At 38.8% G+C, this 25,829-nt stretch overlaps 1 protein-coding gene across 3 annotated transcripts in view; it reads right to left on the minus strand.

The window, feature by feature from the left end:
- Window positions 1–21,040, minus strand: part of CASP8AP2 (caspase 8 associated protein 2) — a 45,162-nt gene extending 24,122 nt beyond the window's left edge. For all 3 annotated transcript variants that reach the window (XM_036767064.1, XM_036767063.1, XM_036767062.1), the window contains exons 1-3: window positions 20,989–21,040; window positions 10,982–11,064; window positions 149–217 (exon numbers count right to left, since the gene is read on the minus strand). In XM_036767064.1, the coding sequence (XP_036622959.1) occupies window positions 149–217; window positions 10,982–11,036 (124 nt within the window). In that variant the 5' untranslated portion in view covers window positions 11,037–11,064; window positions 20,989–21,040. The remainder of the gene's footprint in view (window positions 1–148; window positions 218–10,981; window positions 11,065–20,988) is intronic.
- Window positions 21,041–25,829: the final 4,789 nt, after the last annotated feature.

Here is a 25,829-nt window from a genome sequence, read left to right on the forward strand (position 1 = left end):
AGTGAGAAGAACCAGAAGAACAATAATAATTTTAATTTTTTCTTTAAAAAAAAAGAAATCATTTGGGAGCAACTCATGATGCAAGACATATGCAAGGAATTGGTATTCATGTCTTACAGATTAATATAAAATGGGCTTAAAAACTTACCAGTTAGAATATTATCCAGTCCAGCATAAATGTCCAATGAACTTTCATCATTATTCTTAAGAGGAGAGGCTACAAGAAAAGAAAAGCCACATATAGTCAAAACCTTACTTTTCAATGATCCTTCAGTACAAAGTCAACATAACTGTCTACTATTAAAAAGGTTATAAAGAAAAAAATCCTGTCAGTTAAGAGAGGAGACAAGTTCAATTCCAATACAGACACAAAAGATTTCCTATGAATTCACCTGACTCTGATTTATATGCTGAAGAATTTACTCATTGAAACTTTCTGGAGGGGAATATGAAGAAAGTACAATTAAGAATATCATATATTGGGTAGAGCTTGCTATATTTCAAATCTATCCAAACTGGAATGCCATCATAATTCAAACTACAAATATAGTTTTGCTATACATTGATTTTGAATGTATCACATTCCACCACGACTACTTTATAAATTGAGAACCCTGAAGAGCTCCCCACCAGGTCCCTCCAAATACCTATAAAAATGGCTCTGAACCAATTCTAGAACTGTAAAACCCACAAAATAGCAGAGGGAAGCAGGGCTCCAGCCCAGGAGAGCCTGGATGGTCGCTGGGTAAGGTCTATCACACATGGAGCTGGGAGCGGAGCGGAGCAGAGCCCAGCATGGACGGCAGCAGGATCAACCAGACCGGGAGCTGGGAGGAACAGGCCCTAGCACCCTGAATGAGTGAGCTGTGGCAGTTACCAGACTTCTCAACCCACAAACACCAAAGACAACAGAGAAGGTTAGTGGGAAAAGCTGCAGGGGACAGAGTGAAGGAGTTAGGGGTTCAGCCAAAACCCCAGGGGTAACGGGGGTGGTGCAGCTACAGAACTAAAGCTGTAGTTGCTTCTGGCCCCAGGCCCACCTGGTGGGGGGAATTAAGTGGTGGATCAGAGTGGGAGTGTAGAAGCTGCTTAAGATCTGAGTCCAGTCTGGGTTGATGGTTCTTGGGGGAGGAGGAGCACTGGTGTGGCAGAGCTGGCTGTGTAGAAATAGCTCTGAAAACAACAGCGCAGTCCCTCAAGTTTGGAACAAAGTACTCTTTACTCTACAAGCAGTCATACCCCAACGAAAAACTCAAGGGTCAAGTAGTTGGCTGCGAACATGGCCAGGCAGCGAAAACAGACTCAGATTCAGACTCAGACTTTGGAATCTTTCTTTGGTGACAAAGAAGATCAAAACATACAGCCAGAAAAAGTCAACAAAGTCAAAGAGCCTACATCAAAAGCCTCCAAGAAAAACAAGAACTGGTGTCAGGCCATGGAAGAGCTCAAAAAGGATTTGGAAAAGCAAGTTAGAGAAGTAGAGGAAAAATTGGGAAGAGAAATGAGAATGATGCAAGAAAACCATGAAAAACAAGTCAATGACTTGCTAAAGGAGAACCAAAAAAATACTGAAGAAAACAACACCTTAAAAAATAGACTAACCCAAATGGCAAAAGAGCTCCAAAAAGCCAACAAGGAGAAGAATGCCTTGAAAGGCAGAATTAGCCAAATGGAAAAGGAGGTCCAAAAGACCACTGAAGGAAATACCACCTTAAAAATTAGATTGGAGCAAGAGGAAGCTAGTGACTTTATGAGAAATCAAGATATTATAAAACATAATCAAAGGAATGAAAAAGTGGAAGACAATGTAAAATATCTCACTGGAAAAACCACTGACCTGGAAAATAGATTCAGGAGAGATAATTTAAAAATTATTGTACTACCTGAAAGCCATGATCAAAAAAAGAGCCTAGATATCATCTTTCAAGAAATTATCAAGAACTGCCCTGATATTCTAGAGCCAGAGGGTAAAATAAAAATTGAAAGAACCCACCGATCGCCGCCAGAAAAAGATCCCAAAAAGAGAACTTTGAGAAAAATCAAAGAGATCAAAATGACATATAGTATCTCACTTGATTTTCCTTGTTATTGTAGATTACTTTAGTTACTTTCAACTTAAGATATCTTATATAATTGTTACCTTTTAATAGCACTAGTGACAATTTATTGGGGTTCTTTAAAGCAGGTAAAATATGTAATTGTAGACCAAAAGGAAAACAAATATTGATACTTGGAATGTTATAAATATTGTGAAGTTATGTCTGTAATGTGGCCTAAATGCTTTTTGATTTTTGTTCATTATCATATTAACATTTTAAAAAATTTTCCCTCCTTAGTCCTATCTCTTTAGAAGCTTAGTAAAAAGAGAAAGGGGGAAAACATTCTTTACACGTAAAAATCCTGGCATGATTAATTCCATAAGATGTACACAATATTATAGTAGAATGTAAGCAACTAATTGACAAGGAAATCATCTTAAGAGATTAGAAGAAATCAAAAGGTTCCATATTATATGGCCAATGATACCCACAGTGGCAACTATGAACATGCAGGCGAATTCCCAAGTTTGAATCACAAGACATAACAGACTCTCTCCATGGAAGACAAAACCAAAACATTTATTCCAACACCAGGAAGCCAAATCCCCCATGGCAACAAAGAAATCTGTACCCGTTATCAGTGCAGGGAGCATTGCCATCCCCAAGCCTTCCCTCGTCAGGCCTCCCCACAAACAAATTTCCTTAAGCAAAATCACTCCCTCTGTCTCTCATGCTAGCTGTTGCTCTGCTCTCTGCCTCCTCTCTCTCCAAGCTCCTACTCCCTCCATCTCTCTCCCAGCTCTGACTCACTCCAACTTCCTGCTCCAGCCTTTGGCAAGCTCCTCCCATCACAGGCTCCATATGACTCAGACTCATGTGACTCAGACAGGTCACATGGGCCTATTAATGGGATGGGAAAGATCTTTCTGTTTCCATTAACAATATACATATATACACCAAAAATAAAATATTCATAGTAGCATCTTTTGTTGTAGCAAAGAACAATGTAGATGCTCAATACTGGGGAATGGCTAAATAAATTATTGCAGATAAATGTAATGGAATATTATTATAACAAACAAGAGATAAGTGTAAAGAATTTAGAAAAATAGGAATGTATATGTATATACGGGAAGCAGAACCAGGGAAAAATATATACAATGACTATAATGTAAACCAAAAAAACAAAAAAGGAAACAGAATGGCATCTAACTATCATGACCAAGCTTAGTCCTGGAAAAGAGTCATGAAAAGTGAACCTCCCTCTCTTCTTTTCAAAGGTGGGGGACTATGATTATAATGTATTCTATATACTGCCAGACTTGGTGTTGCAACAATTCAGGTAGCAGCTGCTGTGGGGGTGAAAGACCAATACAAGCCGAACAATAAAAACACTGCCAGCACAGGTTTTTTCATCTGCTTTACTAAGGAAAGTAATATTACTGGGTGAACAATTTTACTCTAATCCAACATACACATATAAACTCACTTAGTTCAGGAGGAAAAGCCAGCAACCTGAACTTCAGAGCAAATACAAATACAAACATACATTAGAAACAGACCAAATACAATTCATAGTCACCAAGAAACCATCAACATCTGAGTTCAGCCCGGAGGCCCTTAAAGCGGCTGCCCAGAGTTCCGTTGCCTCCAGGAGTGAGAGCCTCAAGCTCTGTTCTCTCTTTTTATATACTCTTTACAATCTTTGGACAGCATCAACCATCATCTAAGTGACCAGAACTCAGGCTCCCACTATTGGCTCTGGTCTTAGCAACTCCCCTTAGGACCCTGAGGGCTTCACACCCACATAGGCTTAGCAACTAGTAGAGAGGGGTTTGGGCCTGGGGTTTAGCACCACTCAATCAAAGACACCCAACTTATTTGATATTTACACTTGGTTGATCTATTAGCTGGTTTTGCTAAACTATTCCTCCCTTTTTCATTTGTTGCTACAGGGGATGGTTTTTTCTTTTTATTTATTGTTACAAAGGATGGCTAAGTGGGGATTAGAGGAAGATGGAGACTGCAAGAAATAATAAAAAATTAAGTACCAATTCAAAAAACAGAATGAGAAGAACCAAAGGATGGCTTCTAGCTAACTGGGTGGATCCCCTGCCAAGAACTGATGTAATGTCACAGATACTGTATAGGATGAGAAGGTGTAGAGACACTGTGATCTGCATCAACAAAAGAAGTAAACACGGTGATGAAATCACTAGATTACTGGATCGTCTAATAAATGAAAGTTGATGGCTAACATCTAGGTAGTAAATTATTAAGCAAAAAGTTTTAGTGGATGAGAGGTCACACCTCCCAGGATACTGGATGAATGTTAATTGAGATTTTTTAGATATTCAACTAGGCCATTTATTTAGTGGTTTCTATGTAACATGCACTATGTTAGTCGCTAGGAATACAAAAGCAAATAAAATAGTCCCTCCTCTCAAGAAACTTATATTCTACTGAAGGATACAACATACATATACCTAGAAAAATGCTAAAACTTAAAAAGCTTCATGTAGGTAGTGGCACCTGAACTAAGTCTTGAAATGCATTAGGGATTCTAAAAGAAGGAAGTGAGTAAAAGCATATTCTAGTGAAGTGATATGGCTAGTGTAAAGGCCCAGTGAGAAATGGTACACTGAGTCTGAAAGACAAGTTAGTCAGTTTAGCTGCATGTAGAGAACATAAAAGAGGATAACAAAACTAAGTCTGGCAAAGTAGATGAGAATCAGATGAAGGAGATCATTAAATGACAAGCCGAGAAACTTGTACTTTACACTAAAAGCAATGGAGAGCCATTGAAAGTTTTTTAGTAAGGGATGACATGGTCAGTCTTGGGTTGCAGGAGTATCAATTTGGTATCTGTGTAGAGAATGGATTGAAGACAGAAGAGACAGGAGGAAGATGAAACGAGGGGACTAGCGCAAGAGATAATGTAGTATTAGGTTGGTAGCCACGTTCGATGGAGAGCAATGACTAAGATGCTGGAAAAGTAGAAATCAGAAAGAACATATAAATTGAAAAAAGCATTTACTAAGCACTTAGTACATGCCACACATTTGCTACGCATTGGACATACAAATACCAAAAGAAAAGCAATCTCTATCCTCAAAAAACTTACATTCTAATGGGGGGAAGAAAACACATTTAGGCGAAAAGTGGCAAGGGAAATCTGATCAGCAGTCACAGGGATGGTGAAATGAAGTCATAAAGCAAGTGATTGACAAATCCTTCCCATAATGGTAATATTTAAGTGATTATTATTCCAAGAGCTAAAGGTAAAAAGGGGATTAGAAGTGGGTGGTAGTAGCAAACACGGTGACATGACATGAGATAGGCAGGGAGCTGAGGCCTGAGTCAGTCATGTAAAAAATGTTGAAACCTTACCAATCAGTAGCTCAGGGTCCTAAGAACAGAGCTGGAGTACCCAGTTGGATGTGGAAGCTAGAATACAATAACATGACACAAAGAAGGCTTAAGAGCAATAAGACTTAACAACTGTCTGGATATGGAGGAGTGACAAAAAAAGAGAATAATCAAGGATCACTTCAAGATTACAAACTTGGGAAGACAAAAAACAAGAACAGTGGTGGGTATGCCCAATAGGCATGTGGCAGTGTGGAACTCGATCCAAGAGAGACATTAGGGCTGGAAATACAGACTTGGGAATCATCTACATAGAGATGATAATTGAACCCACAGAAGCAGATGAAATTGCTAAGAGAAATGGGTCAAGGACACATCCTTGGGAGACATTCATGCTTAACTTGCAGGAGACGATGCATCAGTGGAGACAGCAGTGGAATAGTCTAACAGACGAGGGAGAAAAGACAGTATTGTTACAGAAGCCAAGAGAAGAGAGTATCCAGGTAGAAGGATGGTCAAATAAAGTCAAAAGCGGAAGACAGGTCAAAAAGAACAAGGGTTAAAAAGGAGGCCATTGATTTTAACAGTTTAATAATTTAGAAAGCAGTTTCAATCACAAGGAAAGGGTAAAAAGGTTGCAAAAGATGGAGAAGCAAGTAAGAGATCAGGAAAGAAAGGCAACAAGTGTAGATGATCCTTTCAAAGAGGATGGCAAATGGCCAACTTGCTCAGGAAAGTTCTGGAGGGCCAGACCTTGATATGAGGTTTCAGAGAAAAAGTGGTAGATAATTAATGTTACTTGGTGGCAAAAAAATAAAGCTGTGGAAAGTTCTACTTACTGTATCACTTACTAAAAAGAAAGCTCTTTCTACTTTCAGAGTCTAAGTGCTTAATACTTACATGGTAATTTGGCCCAAAGAGTAGTACACTGGTATTTTGCAGAATTATTCTTAATACTACTGAAATAGCATTCCTATACAAAAACCATTTTTTCCTAATATTTGATATAAGAGCATTTTACCCCTAGTGGTTTTTAATGACTTCAAATTCTGATTAGGAATTTGTACAAAAAACATGAAGGTTTATGTACAGACAGTACTTGAAAATTATGTTCATGTTGCTAGTAATAAAGTTGCTTTTTTCTTTTTTTAAAAAAATTAATGTTTATTTTTAGTTCTTAACATTCATTGCCATAAGTTTTAAATTTTCTTCAGCTCTCTCCCCTCCCCCTCCCCAAGACAACATGCAATCTGATATAAGCTCTACATATACATTCTAATATTAAACATATTTTCACATTAGTGATGTTGTATATTAGAATCAGAATGAATGGAACCATATGAAAGAAAAAAACAAAACAAAACAAAAAAAGAAAGCAAATGGTATTCTTCGATCTGCATTCAGACTCTATATTTCTTTCTCTGGATACGGATGGCATTTTCCATCATGAGTTTTGGAGTTATTTTAAGTCCTTGCATTGCTGAGGAGAGCTAAGTCTATCAAAGTCAGTCATCGCACAATGTGGCTGTTACTGTGTACAACTGTTCTCCTGCTTCTGCTCCTTTCAGTCAGCATCAGTTCATATAAATCTTTCCAGGTTTTTCTAAAGTCTGCCTGCTCATCATTTGTCATAGCACGATAGTATTCCATTACATTGATATACCACAACTCGTTCAGCCATTCCCCAACTGATGGGCAATATCTCAAATTCCAGTTCTTAGCCACAACAAAAAGAGCTGTTATAAATATTTTTGCACATGTCAATCCTTTTCCCATTTTTATGATCTCTTTGGGATACAGCCCTAGAAGCAGAAACTGGATCCAAGAGAGCCATTAGGGCTGGAAATACAGACTTGGGAATCATCTACATAGAGAGGATAATTGAAGCCATGGAAGCAGATGAAATTGCACATTTTTATAGCCCTTTTGGCATAGTTCCAACTTGCTCTCCAGAATGGTTGGATCAGTTCACAACTCCACCAACAATGAATTAGTGTTCCAATTTCCCCACATCTTCTGCAGCATTTATAATTTTCCTGTTTTATCATGTTAGCCAATCTGATAGGTGTGATGTGGTACCTAAGAGGTGTTTTGATTAGCATTTCTCTAATCAATAGTGATTTACATCAGGGCTGCCCAAAATGCTTGCAGCCCCGCTAGAAGCATAGAAATTTACATAAATGCTTTATTAAAGGAACCTGAGTTACCACAGACCTCTCACTAAAATGGTAAATCAAATTATACTATCTATTGTTTCAATAAAAACCTAAGGTTGGACAGCCCTGATTTAGAGAATTTCTTTTTTCTACATTTTTGTTATTTACTTTCACTATGATTCAATACCATAAAAAAACTTCCCCCACTGAGCTTTTTGCTAAAAGTGTCAAGTTTTCAAAGTGATAAATATATGTATATGCAAATATATATTCAATTTTAACAAATAAAAATCACAAAGCCATTATTAATTTAGTCAAAAGTGATCACTTCAGGGGGAGCAAAGGTGGCAGCTTGAAAACAGGGACTCATTTCAGTTCTCCCTCAAATCCATCCAAACACCTGTAAAAAATAAAAAAATTTAAAAAAAATGACTCTAAACAAATTCTAGAGCTACTGAACCCATGAAATGACAGAATGAAATAAGTCTCCAGCCCAAGACAGCCTGGATGGTCACTGGGAAGGGTCTATCACACTGTGCTGGGAGCAAAGCACAGCCGAGTTTGGGCCACAACAGAAGAGACCAGGGCAGGGCAGGCCTCAGGGCCCTAAGTCACTGAGCTGTGGCAGTTTCCAGACTTCTCAACCCACAAACGCCAAAGACAACATAGCAGGTCAGTGGAAAAACTGTTGGACTTCAGTGAGAGAAGTACAGTCCGGCCCCAGACCTGGGGCGTCAGAGGTGGGTGCTGTGGCTACTTCTGCCTCCAGGCCCACAGACAGTGGAGGAATCAGGCGGCTGATCAGAGTAGGAGTGCAGGGACTTCTTTCATGGAGCTAAGGCAGTGTTTTCTCATTTTGCCCTGCTTGGATCTTGGTGACAGTCCTGGTTGGCAGTTCTTGGGGGAGGAGGAACACTGGTGTGGCAGAGCTTGTGGTGACTGTGGAGAGGGAGCCCTCCTGGTAGTTACACAGCAGAAAGGAATGCCTGCACTCACAAACTAGAGCACAGGCCAGGAAAGGAGTATCATACCACCTCAGAATAGAAGTAGCTCTGAAAACACCTGTGCTTGGACCCTAAAGCTTGGGACAAAGTACTCTCCACACTCTGGAAGCAGTCACACCTAGACAAAGAGCTCAAAAGTCAAGTAATTGGCTGGGAAAATGAGCAAGCAGCGTAAAAGGACTCAGACTATAGAATCTTTCTTTGGTGACAAAGAAGATCAAAACATACAGCCAGAAGAAGTCAACAAAGTGAAAGAGCCTACATCAAAAGCCTCCAAGAAAAATATGAATTGGTCTCAGGCCATGGAAAAGCTCAAAAAGGATTTGGAAAAGCAAGTTAGAGAAGTAGAGGAAAAACTGGGAAGAGAAATGAGAGTGATGCCAGAAAAACATGAAAAACAAGTCAATGACTTGCTAAAAGAGACCCAAAAAAATACTGAAGAAAATAAGAACTTAAAGAATAGACTGACCCAAATGTCAAAAGAGCTCCAAAAAGCCAATGAGGAAAAGAATGCCTTGAAAGGCAGAATTAGCCAAATGGAAAAGAAGGTCCAAAAGACCACTGAAGAAAGTACCACTTTAAAAATTAGAATGGAGCAAGTGGAAGCTAGTGAGTTTATGAGAAATCAAGAAACTATAAAACAGAACCAAAAGAATGAAAAAACGGAAAACAATGAAAAATACCTCATTGGAAAAACCACTGACCTGGAAAATAGATCCAGAAGAGATAATTTAAAAATTATTGGACTACCTGAAAGCCATGACCAAAAAAAGGGCCTAGACATCGTCTTTCAAGAAATTATCAAGGAAAACTGCCCTGATATTCTAGAGCCAGAGGGTAAAATAGAAATTGAAAGAATCCACCTATCACCTCTTGAAAAAGATGCCAAAAAGTAAACTCCTAGCAATATTGTAGTCAAATTCCAGAGTTCCCAGGTCACAGAGAAAATATTGCAAGCAGCCAGAAAGAAACAATTTCAGTATTGTGGAAACACAGTCAGGATAACACAAGATCTAGCAGCTTCTACATGAAGGGACAGAAGGGCTTGGACTATGATATTCAGGAGGTCAAAGGAGCTAGGATTAAAACCTACCCAGCAAAACTGAGTATCATGCTCCAAGGCAAAATAATAACTTTCAATGAAATAGAGGACTTTTAAAGCATTCTTGATGAAAAAACCAGAGTTGAATAGAAAATATGACTTTCAAATACAAGAATCAAGAGAAGCATGAAAAGGCAAACAGGAAAGAGAAATCACAAGGGTCTTATTAAAGTTAAACTATTTTATTTACATTCCTACGTGGAAAGATGATGTTGGTAACTCATGAGACCTTTCTCAGTAGTAGGGTAGTTGAAGGGAACACACACACACACACACACACACATGCACGCGCACACACACACATATATATGTATATATGTATACACACACACACATATATACATATACACACACACACACACAGAGGGAACAGGGTGAATTGAATATGAAAGCATGATATCTAAAAAATAAAGTTAAGAGGTGAGAGAGGAATATATTGGGAGGAGAAAGGGAGAACACAATGAGGTAAATTATCTCACATAAAGGTGGCAAGAAAAAGTTGTTATAATGGAAGGGAAGAGGGGGTAGGTGAAAGGGAATGAGTGAAATCTTGCTCTCATCAGATCTGGCTTAAGGAGGGAAAAGCATACACACTCAATTGGGTTTCTTACCCTACAGGAAAGTAGGGGGAAAGGAGATAAAAGTGGCGGTGGGGAGGGCAGATTGGGGGAGGAGGTAGTCAAAAGCAAACACTTTTGAAAAGGGACAGGGTCAAGGGAGAAAACTGAATAAAGGGGGACAGGACAGGACGGAGGGAAATATAGTCAGTCTTTCACAACATGACTATTATGTAAGTGTTTTGCATAATGATACATGTATAACCTATATTGAATTGCTTGCCTTCTCAAGAAGGATGGGTGGGGAGGGAAGAAGGGAGAGAATTTAGAACTCAACGTTCTAAAAACAAACGTTAAAAAAAAAGTTTTTTACATGCAACTGGGAAATAAGATATACAAGCAATGGGAAATAGAAATCTATCTATCCCTACAAGAAAGTAAGGGGAAAAAGGGATAAGGGGGTAGGTTGGGGTGACAGAAGGGAGGGCAGATGAAAGGGGCAATCAGAATACATGACATCTTGGGGTAGGGGGGAGTGCAGAGATGGGGAGAACATTTTTAACTCAAAATCTTGTGAAAATGAATGTTGAAAACTAAAAATAAATGTTTTTTAAAAATTTAAAAATAAAAAAATTGATCATTTTAAAGCATGCATTAAAAAAGTGAAAGTGAGTTTTCAAATAAAAACACTCAATGACTTTATAATAAGAAAACAAAATTTCAGAAAAATAGTTTAACTGTTGGATTTGCTTACCCAAGAGGACACCAAATAAATCCGTTCTATCACCATTTTCATCATCTGCTGCCATGATCCTAATCACTTTTGATGTTCCCCATCTATAATTGTTTAAGAACATATTTTAATTGACGAAATTAATTTTCCACAATCCAGGAAATATAGTTTTTCAACTTTTATATGGCAGACAATTTCAAAAATTTGATTTAAGGAGACACACCATCTGACACCACCACCCAACCCGCACCAAATCACTAATTATATCATTTAAGATAAAATTATACTTTGTATAAAATCTTTTCATCTTTTACAGACAAAGGACAAAATTGGGGGAGAGGCACCACTGTTAAATTTGCCAATATTCATAAGACTTACAAATAGTAATAATAGCACAATTTATATACTTCTTTACTACAAAGTAATATGTATGTAGGTGATACATAAATGCTTTTGCAAAAGAATATTAACAAGAAATCAGCACCATAACACAATGAATAACCACAATTCCAAAAGACTCATGGTGAATCATGCTGCCCACAACTCCTGGAAGGTAATGGTCTCAGGGTGCAGAATGAGACAAATACTTTTTGGACACAGACAATGAGTTAATTTGTTTTGCTTGACCATGTGTATTTGTTATTTTTTCCCCCAATGCAGAGGGAATCAGGTCAAAGAGAAAATATTTTTGTGAACAGAAAAAAAGTTAAAACAGAGGGGGAGAAAAGAAATTGTAAATGTTCCAAAATGTAATATGAAATCCAAAAAAATTATCACTATGGAAGTGCTTTATGAGGTAATGACTGTCAGATCACACTCATATCTCTTTCTATTTTAAGATTCATTCTTCAAGTACCATTTCCACTTACTAATTATACTAATGTTTTCTAAGGCTTTCCTAGTTCCCTGGGCAGTTTTTTGTGACATAGTGAGTTCCTACCACAATAGTTGCCATCTCAAGAGTTTATAAAACACTTTGGCACTATGCCTTGCTTGCTTCTACATGTTGTACACCTAATCTGATCTACTCAGTGACTTTTTAACCAGTATCAAATTGTTTTGATGATTACCATTCCACAGTATAATCTGAGACAGGGTACTTCTAGGTATCCTTCCTACGTTTTTTCACTATTTCCCTTGGGCCACTTGACTTTTCTGTTCCTCTATATCAGTGGTATCAAACTCAAATGGAAACAATTGTTTGCAGGCTGAATGCTGACTTAGAAAACCACAAATTAACATTATCTATTTTCATTTTGTTAAATATTTCTCAAGCTTTAATCTCAATTATAATTTAATCCCAGCTACACTCCAGCAGTTTGGGCCCAAGTTTGATATCTCTGCTCTATATGATCTTTATTATTTTTTCCCTTTGTTCTATAATCTTTTAGAAGGCTGAATAATAAAGCACTGAATAAGTAAACCAACTTGGGAATAATTATCATTTTTTACTATAACACATGGATTGAACTATGAGTAAATATATTTCTCTGTTTAGGCCTTTATTTCTGTAAAGTGTAATTTCTAATTATATTCATATAGTTGCTAGATATCTTTTACTAAGTAGACCCCTAAATAGTTTACATATGCTACAGTTATTTTGAATAGAATTTCCCTATCTTTTCCTGCTGGGTTTTAGTGGTAGTATAGAGAAAACCTGATGATTTGTGTAGGCTTATTTTTACATCCCACAACATGGCTGAAGTTATAAGTTTTTTTTATTATTTCTAATTTTTAGGGATCTTGCAATAAACCATCATATCCTGTAAAAAGTCAGTTTGTTTACTCATTCCCTGTGCTTATTTCTTCAAAATATTTTTTCTTTTTTCATTCCTATAAGCTAGCATTTCTAGTAGTACATCAAATAACAGTGATAATAACAGACATTTTTGACTCTGGCATCTGTCCATTATACAGATTGTTGGCCCTGGATTTTAAATAGATAGTATTTAACATGTTAAGAAAATATTCACTTATGTATATCCTTTTTATGTTTTCAAGAGAAATGGGTGCTATATTTTATCAAAAGCTTTTTCATTACCTAATGACATTATTTTACTATCACTGTTATTGATACATTCATCTTAAATCCCATTTTTATGCAAATCAATCTTCAAAATTATTACCTTCCCACTGAGATTATCTCCCATTTACACATTATACATCTTATATGTATATAATTGTTTGCATGTTGTCTCCTATCATTAGAAAGTGAGGTCCTGGAAACTAGGGACCATGTTTTTAACCTTTTTTTGTACCCCTAGCATTTGGTACAGTGCATAGTACATAACAGGTGTTTACTAAATGCTAATGACCGACTGACCCTTCTTTTAACGCTATGAATCTTCACATTTCAAGTGTTTTTCCTGGAGCCTGCAGTTCCTCTTTAATTTTATGGGTGAATTCATCCTATTCACATTCAAGGTTATGATTGTTAATTGTATGTTTCCCTCCATTCTATACTCTTTTTTCTCCTTACATTCACTGCTGCTCTTTATAAAGAAGTTAGTGACAGAGTGTACTCAACAATAATAAGCAATTGGAGGAACTTTCTCTAATAAGGGTGACATTTCCACAACATAAAAGAAAATGATTCAAATTTATAAGAATGAGAGCCATTCCCCAACTGATAAATGTTCAAAGGATAAAAGCTGGTAGTTTTCATATGAAGAAATACTTCACACCAATAATCATTAGAGAAGTAGTAATAATAAAAAAAGAAACTCTGAAGCTCTACGTTACACCAATGAAACTAAAAAGAATGACAAAAGAAAAATTAAAAAGAGGAGGGGCTGTGAGGAAACGGGCACATGATACACAGTTGGTGGAGCTGTAAATTGGTATAGCCAATTAGAACTTGGACTCTATGTCAACTTAGAACTATGACAAAATGTTATTAAATTGTGCATACCCTTTGACCCTAAAAACGGATCAAGAAATCCTTTGTTGAAGAGACTAGCGATCCCCCTGGATGTCTCAAGAAGCTAAAGCGAAGAATAATAGAAAGGCACAGAAGACTCAGAAAAATGGATAAAAGTGAACATTATCGGAAATAAGGAGAACCCTAATAAAGACAGAAACCTAACAGAGCTGCCTTTTCCTACAAAACTTATTTTTTAAACCAGAAAATATATTAAATTTATAATTTTGTATTTATAATATTAGCCACAAAAACTTTAGTATTTACCACTAATGTGGAAAAACATTAAAACTAATTAAATGGTAAAAAAAATTTTATGTCTTCAATGGCTCATTGCCTACTAAATAAAGTTTGAATTTCTCAGTTTTACATCCAACACCCCACATTTCTTTAACATCCTTATCTTCCAAAACTCTCCTTCAAAAATGGTCCAGTCCAACTGGACCATTTGCTATCTCCAAATATGCCCTGCATACTTCCACCTCCAAGCCTTTGCTCACAATATTCACTAAATCAGAAGGGGACAAAGAGTAGCTGGGCAGGGTGTGGGAACTACCATGTTTTAAATGTAAAAAAAAAAATCGCCACCACTACAACTACCTGGGACTGGAATGCTCTTTTTGTAGCTCTATCTCTGCCTTTCAGATAATCCTGCAAAATTCAGCTCAAACAGTATCATCGGCCTCATGAAATCATTCCTGACCTCCCCTGTCACTGAAGAGCTGAAACATTGTTTACATTTCTGATACTTGTACAAAAACACTGTAATATGATTTTGAACAACATGTCATCTCCTCTGCTCATATATGAGCACATCTACTGCAGCAATCACATGTTATTCATCTTTGGAGTCCCACAGAATGCCTATCACAGTTAATCAAAGCTCATCAAAGATCAGACCCAACAAATGAAACACCATTAATAAGGAGCTATCTAGAATACAAGTCTGACAGAAATTAGGTTTGGACCATTACCTAAAATCCTATGCCAAAATAAGCTCCAAATGGATTTACAATACTGATATAAAGAGCCACATCATAAAAATATTAAATGAGCAGCAAAGGAAATACCGTTTGTACCTGTGGCTTGGGGAAAAATTTGTGACAAAAGTAGGGACAGAGAGAAACTGTACACAAAAAAAAGGATAATTTTTATTATGCAAAATTTAAAAGTTTTTGCATAAATAAAACTAATTTAGTTAAAATTAGAAGGGAAACAGTTAACTGGAAAAGAAATCTTTATAGAAAATTTAATTGATAATGGTCACATTTCCAAGATAAATAATTGGTTCAAATTCATACAAAAAAGAGGCACTCCCCAAATGACAGGATATGAAAGGCATTCTCAAAGACATCTAAGATATCAATAACCTATGTGAAAATGTTCCAAATCACTATAATAATTGGAGAAATGCAATTAAAGCAACTGAATTCCCACCTCACAACTATGAGATCATCAAAGATAACAACAAAAAAAGAAAATAACACTAGGTACAGGAACTACAGATAAATAGACACAAATGTACTGTTGGTAGAGCTGTCAACTGGTCCAGCCATGCTGGCAGGTAGGTATGATAATATAATGGACAGCGTGCTAGACTTAAAGTTAAGACGTTCGGAGTTCAAATTCCACTTCAGACTCCTAAGTTAGCTATTTCACCTCCGGTAAATCACTTGATCTCTAACTTCAATTTCTTCATCTGTAAAACGGCAATAATCACAGCATCTATCTCACAAGGTTGTTGTGGGGAATTAAATGAGAAGATGTGTAAAGGGCAAGCAAATTTTAAAGTGCTATATAAATGCTAGCAATTATCATCATAATTATTTTTGTCATTGTGGAAAGCAATTTGGAATTATGCTCAAAAAGTTATTAAATTGTGCTACCCTCTGACTTAGCAGTACCACTAAGCTGATAGCGCTAAAAAGATCACATAGAGAAGAGAAGGACCCATATGTACAAAAATATTTATAGCTGCTCTTTCTGTGGTAGCAAATGAGGGAAATGGTTGAACAAATTATGATACATGAATGCCATGGAATACCACTGTGTTGTATGAAGTGATGAAGGGTAGAGTTTCAAAGAAACCTGGGAAGACTTAATGCTAAGGAATGTGAGCAGAAACAGAACAAGGCATGTAACAATATTATCAAATTTCACTAATAAAGGTCTGATATATAAGATACAGATAGGAAACTGATTCAAACATATAAGAACAAGAGCCATTCCCCAAGAAAATGAACAGCAGTTCTCAGAGGAAGAAATTCAGGCTATGAACAGCCATACAAAAAGTGCTCCCAATCAGTAATCACAGGAGAGATACAAATTAAAACCACTCAAGATCCACCTGGTGCCCACAATCAAATTGGCAAGGATGACAAAAAAAGAGAAAATGCTGGTTGATGGAAGGACTGTGGGAAGACAGGCACACCAATGCACTGTTGGTATCCCTGTAAATTGGTCCAGCCTTTTTGGAAAGCAATGTGGAACTAAATCCAAAGTCAGGCAGTTAGGTAGTAGAGTAGATAGAGGTTGGGCCTGAAGTCTGGAAGTTACATCTTTATGAGTTCAAATATGGCCTCAAACATTTACTAGCTGTGTAACCTGGACAAGTCATTTAACCCTGTTTGCCTCAGTTTCCTCATCTGTAAAATAAGCAGGAGAAGGAAATGGCAAACCACTCCAGTACCTTTGCCAAGAAAACCCCATAAGCCACAAAAAGCCAGACACAATTGAAACAACTAAACAGTAACGATCCAAAAAGTCACTAAACTGTACATACCCTTTGACCTAGCTATACTAGTACTAGGTTTATAGACCAGAGATCAAAGAAAGAGGGAAGAGATCTATATGTATGAAAATATTTATAGCCCCTCTTTTTGTAGTGCTGAAAGAGGGTATCTATGAATTACGTAATGGCTAGACAAATTATGGTATATCAATTTGATAGAATGTTACTATAGGAGATGAAGAGATAGTTTCAGAAAAACGTGGGAAGGCATATGGGATACGCAACATGTCCAAAAATGAACTCACTAACCTTCTCTCTAAACCTTCTCTTCCACTTCCCTATTTGTATTGAAGAAACTGCCATCCTTTCAGTGTCTTAGATTCATAATCTCAGCATTATCCTGGACTCTTCCAATCAGATGCCAAATCTTGCTATTCCTACCTTCACAATATCTCACATCCCACTCCTCTCCACAGCTACAACCTTAGTTGAAGCTCTCTTCACCTCTCCCCTAGATTTTTATAACCTAATTTGGTTTCCCTAATTCAAGGCAACCCCTCTGTTTAGCTTTTAAAGTCTTATACATACTGGCCCCCAGCCTATCTTTCCAGCCTTATTCCTTCCCCTCCCAGCCAATTGGCTCCCACTCTGTTCCTTACTCAAGATACCCCAACTCCACCACTAACCATTCCCCATGCCTGGAATGTACTCCTTTTTTCCCTTTGCCTCAGAGTCCCTCTTCCTTTAAGATGAAGCTGGGGAAACATCTTCAGCATGATGCCTTTCTTGATCCTTCCAACTGCTTGTGCCCTACCTCCAACTACCTTTTATTTAACCACTTTGAATACAACTGTACTTAACATTATGTGTGATGCATATATTTACTATGTGCTTGTCTCCCCCACTGGCATGTAAGCTCTTTTGGGAGTAAGGTTCATTTTAGGGATAATTCTATTCTTGGTACTTGGAACCTCAGTACCTAGCCTATAACAGGCACTTAATAAATACCTGCTGACTGATTGACTATTGATCATTTGCCAGTAATAGAGCTTGATGAATGGCTTGGAAGGCGGTCATGCTAGCACGTCCTATCCTGAGCTTCACTGTGGCACAAAGGTTGTCATTTCTCAAAAGCTGTGCCAGAGATATGCACTACCAAACTGGAAAACCCTTCTCTACACGTCCACCAGAGAGCCCTGACCACCAGCTAAGAGTGGAGAGGCTCTCAATTAGAAGTCTAACCACCACGTGAGAAATTTTAGGGGCACAGCAACTCATGGAACTTTACTAATATGCAGAGATTATTATTTGAAGGATAAAGGAGTATACATGTCAATCAATGAAAAAGATCTGCAAATTATAGCTAATACTACCTACCTCACAAAAATAGTTAGAATCAAATAATATTTAAAGCTCTTTGTAAATATAACATTAAATCAATGTAGAATTTATTACTACTACTACCAGAAGCTATGTGAAGAGAAGTCAAATTATTTGCAAATAATATTACATGAGGAATAGCTCCTAGCCACGCTTGAAATAAAACAGGAGACACCTCGGTTAGACAGTAGGAAAAGTTTCTCTAATTGTTTGAAACCGTTAGAATGTCTTATTAAGCTGGTTACATGGTCTACCTTTCTCAGTAACTTCAAAAAAACAACAGTAACACATTTGCTCTGGATGACTTAACTGTAGTTCTGGCCAAGAAGTATAAAGATGAGACAGATTTGCAAAACTTTTTAGCTTTGGGGAATACAGACCTGAAAAATTTCAAAACTCAACTTGATGGGGGAACTTTCATAGTCAAATCACTCAGCATTTATTCCCTTTTCTCCTTTGCTAAGTGGGAACTTTACCAATGCTTCCTGCCTCTATATTATGGATGACTTGAATACTTTTTGTTGTATACCAACAGACAGGAAAGCACTCTTCAAAAATCACTAGCATACCTGAGTTCTCATGTTCTCTCACAGCCCTACAAGATATGGGTCACCTAGGAGATTTTGCTTCTAATTCCATGGGCACTAACCTAAAGCAGCCAGGTATATAATGTATAGAGGGCTGGACTTGAAATTACGAAGACCTGTGGTAAATCTTGCCTCAGTCATACCCTGTGCGACCCTGGACAAGTCACAACTCCTTTCAACCTCAATTTCCTCATCTATAAAAAGCACAGTTAAAAATAGCACCTACCTAACAAGGTTGTGCAGATCAAACGAGATAACATACGTAAGAACTCTGCAAACCCTAGATTCCTCCATAAATGTTATCTATGATTATTGTTACTATGAAGGAAAAGCATCTTGGAAAAAAATTAATTTACAAAAAAATAAGCAACAATACTGTCCCTAAGTTTACAATTAAGTTTCACCAATTTCCACAAGGATGGCCTGAACTAAATGACTATACTAAATGCACAATGTTACATCTACTTGCACGTAATTTTCTATGGAAAATAATCTTCAATGGGGACACAGAAGCTGCTCCAAAACTACTTAAACATCCATTTTGACTACTTGGGTCATTATAGAAATGTTAAAGTTAAACCAAAAACTTTCACTAGAAACAAATGTATATAATAAACCCACATCTGAGATTTTTAAGGAGAGGGGTATGGCCATTGTTAGCTTGTTATAATGAGTCTGATCCACAATCTGGCACCTCTCTACTTTCCTAGCTTTTTATCACATAATTCCATTACGCTCCAGTCAAACCTCTGCACTCTGAAACATTCTTTTGACTGGAATTTCTTTCCTCTGCCAGTTGTATTCCTGCAAACATTTTAAAGCCCATATCAAATACCATCTTTCTCTCCAAAGCTTTCGATGCCTCCCTCCCTGTCCTACCCACAAGGCATAGCACTTAGCTACTACTGTGCACTAAAGATATATGGTGTAGATTTGTGTCCAGGGAAGCAGTGGGGTGGAATGGATAGGGAGACAATTTGGAAATCAGGATAGAATTAAGTTCAAATCCAGCCTAGGAAGTAGTGTGACCCCCTAGGGCCAGTTAGGAAATCTCTCAGTGCTTCAGGCAACTCTCTTAAAACTATACTAGGCAAGGCCAAGTGGTTAAGTGCAAAGGCAGAATTGCTTCTCTACACCAATAAAATCAGTGGTCAGTCCACAAAATCAAATCTTGCCTCAGCCATTAACTAGTTGTGTAAATCTCACAATTTTATACTTATGTTTATGTATATACACACACACATATGTGCATATACATACATTTATACATTTGTGTGATCTCCCTACTGTATTATAAACTCCATTAAGACAGGGACTATATCATCTACACTTTCTCAAACCCAGTGCCCAGTACACCAATTGTTGCCTCTCTACATCAATAAAATCACAGGTCTGTCTATAAAATCAAATCTTGTCCTAGCCATGTACTAGTTGGGTAAATCACACAATTTTATAATTGTGTGTGAACACTCATACATATACCTGCATAGGTATACATACATGTAACATTTACGCAAGGCTTTAATGTTTGCAGAGCTCTTTACATGTAATTTGTAATTTCATTTGATCCTCACAGCCTTGTTAGACAGATGCTATGTGTATGTATATGCACGTACATGTGTGATCTCCCTACTATATTATAAACATATTATATTATAAATTCCATTAAAACAGGGACTGTATCATCTACACTTTCTCGAACCCAGAGCCCAGTACAGTGCCTTTGCCCACAGAAGTCTCAGCTGCATATATGCACTTAACTAACCCTAAAGGAAAAAAAGAGATTGTACTAGATTCCTCCAAGGTTCCTTCCGACTCAAAAATGTTCCGACCCTCACTCCCTTTCCTCAGACCAGTATCTACAATGGAATTCCCTCGAGGAACTGAATTACCAGACGAAGGCACGTGCAATTACGATTGCTTTTGCTTCTCCTTCTCCCTCCCCACCCCCATCCCCAGCAGTCAAAGATCCAGAGCCCCCCCAGTCCCAGGCTCTACCCCGAGCCTGATCGACTAGGTAGGGAGGAGGGCACTAGATGGGGTGAAGGTTGGAGAGGGCGCCCGGAAGGGCCCCGAGCTGGGGTCCAGCTTCCTACACCAACTCGAGCTCCGGGGGCTGAGGGCTTCCTCAGGGAGAGGCTGGAGTGGGGAGCGGTTACCTGCTGGTTCGGGGATCGGGCAGACAAGAGCAGCCCCTCCCCCAACTTCCCCCCACCCCTCACCCCCTCCAGGTCCCGACTATTGTGGCCGAACCCTGGGCGGGCCCCCTCAGCGTCCCGCGTATCCGCCGCTCCCCACCCTCCCCCGATCTTCTGGCGCTTCAACTGCCCTCCCTCTCCCCGGAGTCTTTCCCCCTTCCCCAGGCAGGCCGGCGGGCTGGTGGGCAGCACGGGCCGCCGAGGAGACTCACCCGATCCTCTGTACCCGGTCAGGAGCCCAGGCTCTTCTCCAGACGCCGCCGTCTTGTTGGTCTCTCCACCAATGCTAGCACCCGCTCAGGGAACGGAGGCGGGATTCGGAGCCCAGGACCAATCGTAGAAGACGCAAGGCACGTCCGTGGGGCACGTACCTAGTTCCCGCCTCTGGAAGGGAAAAAAACACAGTTGGCGCGAAACTCTGGGACTGAGTATATCACCTGCAAGCCCGCAAATGTCAATATTGTAAAAGAAAGGGGCGGGGCCTGGGCTGGAAGGAAAGGGGCGGGGCCTGAGCCGACTCCGCAGGGGAAAGCAGAAAGTGAAAGCTTATAACGGAATGGGTCATCCTGCTCCCTGCCAGGTCTGTGGCCAAAGGGAACCTGGACCACACGGAAAGACATCTAGAGGGGCCCACTTGAGCAAATCCAATCTTGCCATTAGGGAAGTCTGAGCCGGTGGAAATAAGGCGATTTCCCACACCTTCACGCTGTTCAATAAACCATCATTTCTTATTAAAAACTTTCTGTGTGCCAGGCCCTAAACTAGGTGCTGAGAATACAAAGACAAAAATTAATTACCCCCTGCGCTCCTAGTTTATTTGGGGAGAAAATAGATCAATGATACTGATATAATATTTATATTAAATATCAAATTTATATTTTATGAAATACAAAATAAACAAATATAAGATAATCTTGCAAAGGTGAGGTGATGCATTAACAGCTGGAGAATAAAGAAAGATTTTATGCAGAAGGTGGCATTTGAAATGTGTTTTAAAGGAAACAGTATTCTAAGAACAAGGGTGAGGAAAGAATGAATTCCAGGCATGGGGAGGGGGAAGTTGGGGGGAACAGCCTGTCCAAAGATACAGAAATAGGAGGAGAAACAAGGCCGGTTTGGCTGGACCAAAGAGTGAGTGAAACAGTGCAATGTGTAATCAAGCCAGAAAGGAAGGGTGGAACCAAGTCAAAAATAGCTTTAAATGCCCAAAGCAGTTTGTATATGATTCCAGAGGCAATAGGAAGCTATTAGAGTTTACTAATCAGGGGAATGACATGATCATACTGATGTTTAAGAAAATCATGTTGGCAGCTACTTGGACGATGGATTGGAGGAAGGAAGGGGCAGGAAAACCATTTGGGAGGCTATTGGTGAGACAAAGTCAGAAGTAATGAGGACCTGAATGAGGGAGAAGCTGTTTGAGAAAAGAAAAGGGGAAGGATGTTGAGGAGGGAGAATGGAGGAGACTGGTCTGATGATTGAAAATGTGGGCAGAAGCCATATCAATTGAACTACCAAAAAATTATTTTGCAGAGCTGGATAAAATAATAAAAAAATCCATCTGGAAGTACAAAAGGTCCAGAATATCAAGGGAATTAATGAAAAGAAATGCTATGGAAGGTGGCCTAGCCATACCAGATATTAAACGGTAGTATAAAGCAGCAGTCATCAAAACTACTTGGTACTGGCTAAGAAACAGAGTGGTGGATCAGTGGAGTAGGTTAGGTACACAAGACTCAATAGCCAACAACTATAGCAATCTACTCTTTGATAAACCCAAAGAATCCAGATTCTGGGCTAAGAATTCACTATTTCACAAAAACTGCTGGGAAAATTGGAAAACGGTATGGCAGAAACTGGGCATAGACCAATATCTTACAGAGTATACCAAAATAAAGTCAAAATGGGTTCGTGATTTAGGAATAAAGACTGATACTATAAGCAATTTGGGAGAGCAAGGAATAGTTTACCTATCGGATTTAAGGAAAAGGGAAGAATTCATGACCCAACAAGAGATAGAGAGAATTACAAAACGTAAAATGGATAAATTTGAAAGATGGCGGCTGGAAAGCAGGCACTTGCTTAAGCTCTCCCCCAAATCCCTCCAAACCCCTGTAAAAAAGGGCTCTGAACAAATTCTAGAGCTGCGGAATCCATGAAATAGCAGAGGGAAACAGGTCTCCAGCCCAGAAGAGCCTGAATGGTCACTGGGAAGGGTCTATCACACAATGCTGGTAGTGGAGGGCAGCCCAGTCTGTGCTAGGACAGATCAGACCTGGAGTCAGCCAGCTGGAATAGGACTTGGGGCCATGAATCAGTGAGCTGTGGCAGTTACCAGATTTCACAACCCACAAACACCCAATAACAGGTTAGAGGGAAACTGCAGGATGGAGTTCAGAGCTGTCTGGCTGCCAGCCCTGAGGGTGGCAGAGGTGGTGCAGCAGTGATCCGTGGCAGCAGCAGGAAGCTCCTGAGGCTGCTTCCAGAGCTACAGCTTCAGCTGCTTCCCCAGGCCCCAGCTCACATGGTGGGAGGAATCTAGCAGCGGATCAGAGCAGGAGTGCAAGGAGCACTTCGTGGGCACAAAGGCAGACTCTCTTGCTGTGACCTGCTTGCATCTGTATTGCCATCCTGGTTGGCGGTTCTTGAAGGAGGAGGAGTGCTGCAGTGACAGAGCCTGGGGTGATGGTGGAGTAGAAGTAGCTCTGAAAACAGCAGTGCTTGGACCCTAAGGTTTGGGACAAAGTACTCTCTACTCTACAGGCAGTCATATCCTGACAAAAAGCTCAAGGGTCAAGTAGTTGGCTGGGAACATGAACAGGCAGCGAAAAGGAACTCAAAAAACGCAGACTCAAACTCAAACTCTAGATTCCTTTTTTGGTGACAAAGAAGATCTAAACATACAGCCAGATGACAGCAACAATCAAAGAGCCTACATTAAAAGCCTCCCAAGAAAAATATGAATTGGTCTCAGGCCATGGAAAAGCTCAAAAAGGATTTGGAAAAGCAAGTAAGAGAAGTAGAGGAAAAATTGGGAAGAGAAATGAGAGTGATGCAAGAAAACCATGAAAAACAAGTCAATGACTTGCTAAAGGAGAACCAAAAAAATACTGAAGAAAATTGGAACTTAAAGAATAGACTAACCCAAATGTCAAAAGAGCTCCAAAAAGACAATGAGGAGAAGAATGCCTTGACAGGAAGAATTAGCCAAATGGAAAAGGAGGTCCAAAAGACCACTGAAGGAAATACCACCTTAAAAATTAGATTGGAGCAAGTGGAAGCTAGTGAGTTTATGAGAAATCAAGATATTATAAGACAGAACCAAAGGAATGAAAAAATGGAAGACAATGTGAAATATTTCATTGGAAAAATCACTGACCTGGAGAATAGATCCAGGAGAGATAATTTAAAAATTATTGGACTACCTGAAAGCCATGATCAAAAAAAGAGCCTAGACATCATCTTTCAAGAAATTATCAAGGAAAACTGCCCCAATAGTCTAGAGCCAGAGGGCAAAATAGAAATTGAAAGAATCCACCTATCGCCTCTTGAAAAAGGTCCCAAAAAGTAAACTCCTAGGAATATTGTCGCCAAATTCCAGAGTTTCCAGGTGAAGGAGAAAATAATGCAAGCAACCAGAAAGAAACAATTTGAATATTATGGAAACACAGTCAGAATAACACAAAATCTAGCAGCTTCTACATTAGGGGATCAAAGGCTTGGAATATAATATTCTGGAGGTCAAAAGAGGTAGGATTAAAACCAAGAATCACCTACTCAGCAAAACTGAGTATAATGCTCCAAGGCAAAATATGGATTTTCAATGAAATAGAGGACTTTTAAGCATTCTTGGTGAAAAGACCATAGTTGAATAGAAAATTTGACTTTCAAATACAAGAATCAAGAGAAGCATGACAAGGTAAACAAGAAAGAGAATTCATAAAGGACTTACTAAAGTTGAACTGTTGTTTACATTCCTACATGGAAAGATGATGTATGTAATTCATGAGAGCTTTCTCAGTATTAGGGGAGTTGAAGGGAATATAGACAGAGAGCACAGGATGAGTTGAATATGAAGGGATGATATCTAATATGAAGGGAGGATATCTAAAAAAATGAAATTAATTTAAGGGGTGAGAGGAATATATTGAGAGGAGAAAGGGAGAGATAGAATGGGGTAAATTATCTCACATAAAAGTGGCAAGAAAAAGCAGTTCTGGTGGAAGGGAAGAGGGGGCAGGTCAGGGAGAAGGAGTGAATCTTGCTCTCATCGGATTTGACTTGAGGAGGGAATACCATGCACACTCAATTGGGTATCTTACTCCACAGGAAAGTAAGGGGAAGGGGATAAAAAAAGGGGGATGATAGAAGGGAGGGCAGATGGGGGAGGAGGTAATCAAAAGCAAACACTTTTGAAAAGGGACAGGGTCAAGACAGAAAATTGAATAAAGTGGGATAGGATAGGATGGAAGGAAATATGAGCATTGTGGAAGTGTTTTGCATAATGATACATGTGTGATCCAAGTTGAATTGCTTGCCTTCTTAGGGAAGAGGGAAGAGAATTTGGAACACAAAGTTTTAAAAGCAGAGGCTTAAAAAAAAGTTGCTTTTCTTTGCATACAGCTGGGAAACAAGATGTATAGGAAATGGGGCATAGAAAGTAAGGGGAAAGGGAATGGGGGGAGTGGGGTGAAAGAAGGGAGGGCTGACTAGGGAACAAGGCAATCAGAACATGCCATCTTGGAATGGGGGAGGGTAGAAATGGGGAGAATATTTGTAACTCAAAATCTTGTGGAAATCAATGTTGAAAACTAAATATTAAATAAAAATGATAAAAAATGGATAATTTTGATTATGTTAAATTGAAAAGTTTTTCCATAAACAAAGCCAAAGCAACCAAGATTAGGAGGGAAGCAGAAAACTGGGAGAAAATCTTTACAACTAGTATCTCTGATAAAGGCCTCATATCTAAAATATACAGGGAACCAAGGCAAATTTATAGGAATATAAGCCATTCCCCAATTGAGAAATAGTCAAAGGATATGAACAGGCA

This window comes from Trichosurus vulpecula, chromosome 7, assembly GCF_011100635.1.
Source record: "Trichosurus vulpecula isolate mTriVul1 chromosome 7, mTriVul1.pri, whole genome shotgun sequence".
NCBI classification, from domain to species: domain Eukaryota; kingdom Metazoa; phylum Chordata; class Mammalia; order Diprotodontia; family Phalangeridae; genus Trichosurus; species Trichosurus vulpecula.